Source organism: Trypanosoma rangeli (genome assembly GCF_003719475.1).
Source record: "Trypanosoma rangeli strain AM80 chromosome Unknown Tra_15.4_contig_00811, whole genome shotgun sequence".
NCBI lineage: Eukaryota > Euglenozoa > Kinetoplastea > Trypanosomatida > Trypanosomatidae > Trypanosoma > Trypanosoma rangeli.
The window spans coordinates 1,255-3,576 of NW_021706565.1; the positions used below are offsets into that span (position 1 = coordinate 1,255).

A 2,322-nucleotide genomic window follows, 5' to 3' on the forward strand; every position below is an offset into this window, starting at 1 on the left:
AAAAAGGAAACGACGAGGATGCGACCGCCGCGCGTGTGCCCGTCTCGAAGCCGTACGCCCACAGAGAGGGCGCCCCCGAGGTGACAGGATCGCGGTGTGCAGGCGCAAGAAGATGAGAGGAGAGATGAGGGAGGAGGAAGGCCCAGCGTGGCGATCAGACGGGGCGTGAATTAACGCTGTTTTCATGCAATGTCAACGTCCATCTGCGACGGCTTTACATCGGCCTGGTTGTCGATCACATCGCCACGCACATTGCGCAGGAGGGGGAGGGAAGAAGGGAAAGAAGAGAGGGGGTCGCGGGGTGTCAGACTGGGGCGACAATGCTTCTTGCTCATGAGTTCGTCAAAGTCTGTGATGTTACGTCAATCATCATACGCATCAACGCTTTCTGAAAGCGTCCGGACAGGGCCAAAACCCACATACGCACACCGATGTGGGGAGGGCCGTGGTCATCTTTCTTGCTCTCCAGTTTCGTGCGACACGCAACACAGGAAGTGTTGAAACATTACCTTGCCCCTTTGCACCAACTCCCCCTTGCACTTGCTTGTTCGTCGGGAAACCACTTTCCTTGGTAGTTGCAGACGCCACTCCAGTTTTCTGTCTCTCTCTCCGACCTGTTGTTAAAGTCCCTCGCATCTTTCTTATGTGTTCCAGATGCAACGCAGCCTCGCCATTCCGCCGAATGTCATCTTCAACACATGTTCCATAAACAGACATGGTCAAACAGGGAACCATAGGGCGCCTATATATGCCACTGACAGAAACCGTTGAGACCAGATGGCGTAATTTCTCCGTCGCTTCCTTGTAGCTCTTCTCCTGCTGTAATCGCCGTGTTTCCGTGTCCCGCTCAACTTGCTCGTGGAACAGTTGCGTGGCCATTTCCTGCACCTGTAACGATGCTTTCACCGTTTCCTCAATGTACAGTTTCCTGGCATAGAAGTTGTCCATGTGACTCCGTACATAGTACCCACGGAAACATGCTTGGATGCGGGTTGCGTAGTACTCATAAACGGCCCTTTCATGCGCCTCCTCAGCTTGTTCCCGTCGTTGTATCGCACGCTTGCGCTGCATGTGGCCACGATACACCCGCTGCAGACAAACCACGGCCCTCTTCACCACACGATACGCCCCATACTGACGCCACATGCGGTACGCTGACTGTATCGTCCGCGCCGCACACAATTCCAATTGCTGAAGATCATACGCGTCGGCTATCATCCCCATCAGTGAAGAGACCAATTGAGGCTGAATTGGTTGAATATAGGAACAAGTACTCATTCTTCGCTATACAAATCTTCTATAATAGAAAAACCAGAATAAAAGATAATAATAAACAAACCAATAACAAACCAGAGGCACTGCAAAAACCGTAAAAGAACACAATAAATATATGTACATTAAAAAACTTTCTTAAGAGTGTCACGATAGTCCGCACAGTGTCAGCATGCTGTCTATAATCAATAATAGGAGCAAAGGCATCTCTGCCAGCGCCCAGCATCATAAGGGAGTACGTCACAGCATTAACGTATATCATCACACTGCACTTCAAGGGCGGAGGGAAGGCACATGGCACGGGGGCGGGGCAAGCTCAGAGAATGGATTAACTATGCAGCCGTCATTGAGCAATGGCATTTCTCTCGCCAATGTTGCAGTAATACTTGGAATACTTTCATCAGCGTAAGCCACCCGCATACAGCTTGGGCCACAACATCTGGGCACTCTCAGGTCCACGCGGGAGACCAAAAAAAGTACACTCACCGGTGGGATTGTTCAACGAGAGCCTGACGGTCTGGGTTCTGTTTGCATTGGGGTTGAAGCAGAACACCCCAACAGCCCTTCGAATCATCATACGCATCAACGCTTTCTGAAAGCGTCCGGACAGGGCCAAAACCCACATACGCACACCGATGTGGGGAGGGCCGTGGTCATCTTTCTTGCTCTCCAGTTTCGTGCGACACGCCTGTTGGTTTTGCGACGAGCGCACTACATGAGAGAGCGTTGCGTGGGGAGGAGGGCACACTCCGCGTACGATGTGTAATGCATGGTTTGTTGCTGACTCATCAGGGCCCCGATGGAGCTAGAGCGCACACAGGATATGCATAACGGGATAGTCACGCGGCGGAGCATCAGGCGCGCAGGGCGCCGAGCGTCACACCATGCGCACCCCTTGCTCTGCGACCCCCGTACACATGCACACAGCGAAACACATCCAACGTGCGTTCCCCCCCAAAAAAAAGGAAACGACGAGGATGCGACCGCCGCGCGTGTGCCCGTCTCGAAGCCGTACGCCCACAGAGAGGGCGCCCCCGAGGTGACAGGATC

General features: G+C 53.1%; 1 protein-coding gene and 2 pseudogenes across 1 annotated transcript; all 3 read right to left on the bottom strand.

The window, feature by feature from the left end:
• The window catches only part of TraAM80_10149 (hypothetical protein), a 734-nt pseudogene extending 531 nt beyond the window's left edge, over positions 1–203 (bottom strand).
• Positions 204–378: 175 nt separating this feature from the next.
• TraAM80_10150 (putative spermatogenesis-associated protein 17-like) lies at positions 379–1,278 on the bottom strand (the record flags this gene model as incomplete). Its single annotated transcript, XM_029386792.1, has 1 exon — positions 379–1,278. One exon carries the CDS (start codon positions 1,276–1,278, stop codon positions 379–381), a length of 900 nt encoding a protein of 299 aa, XP_029233351.1.
• Positions 1,279–1,891: 613 nt separating this feature from the next.
• TraAM80_10151 (hypothetical protein) lies at positions 1,892–2,321 on the bottom strand (annotated as a pseudogene).
• Between the last annotated feature and the right edge of the window lies 1 nt (position 2,322).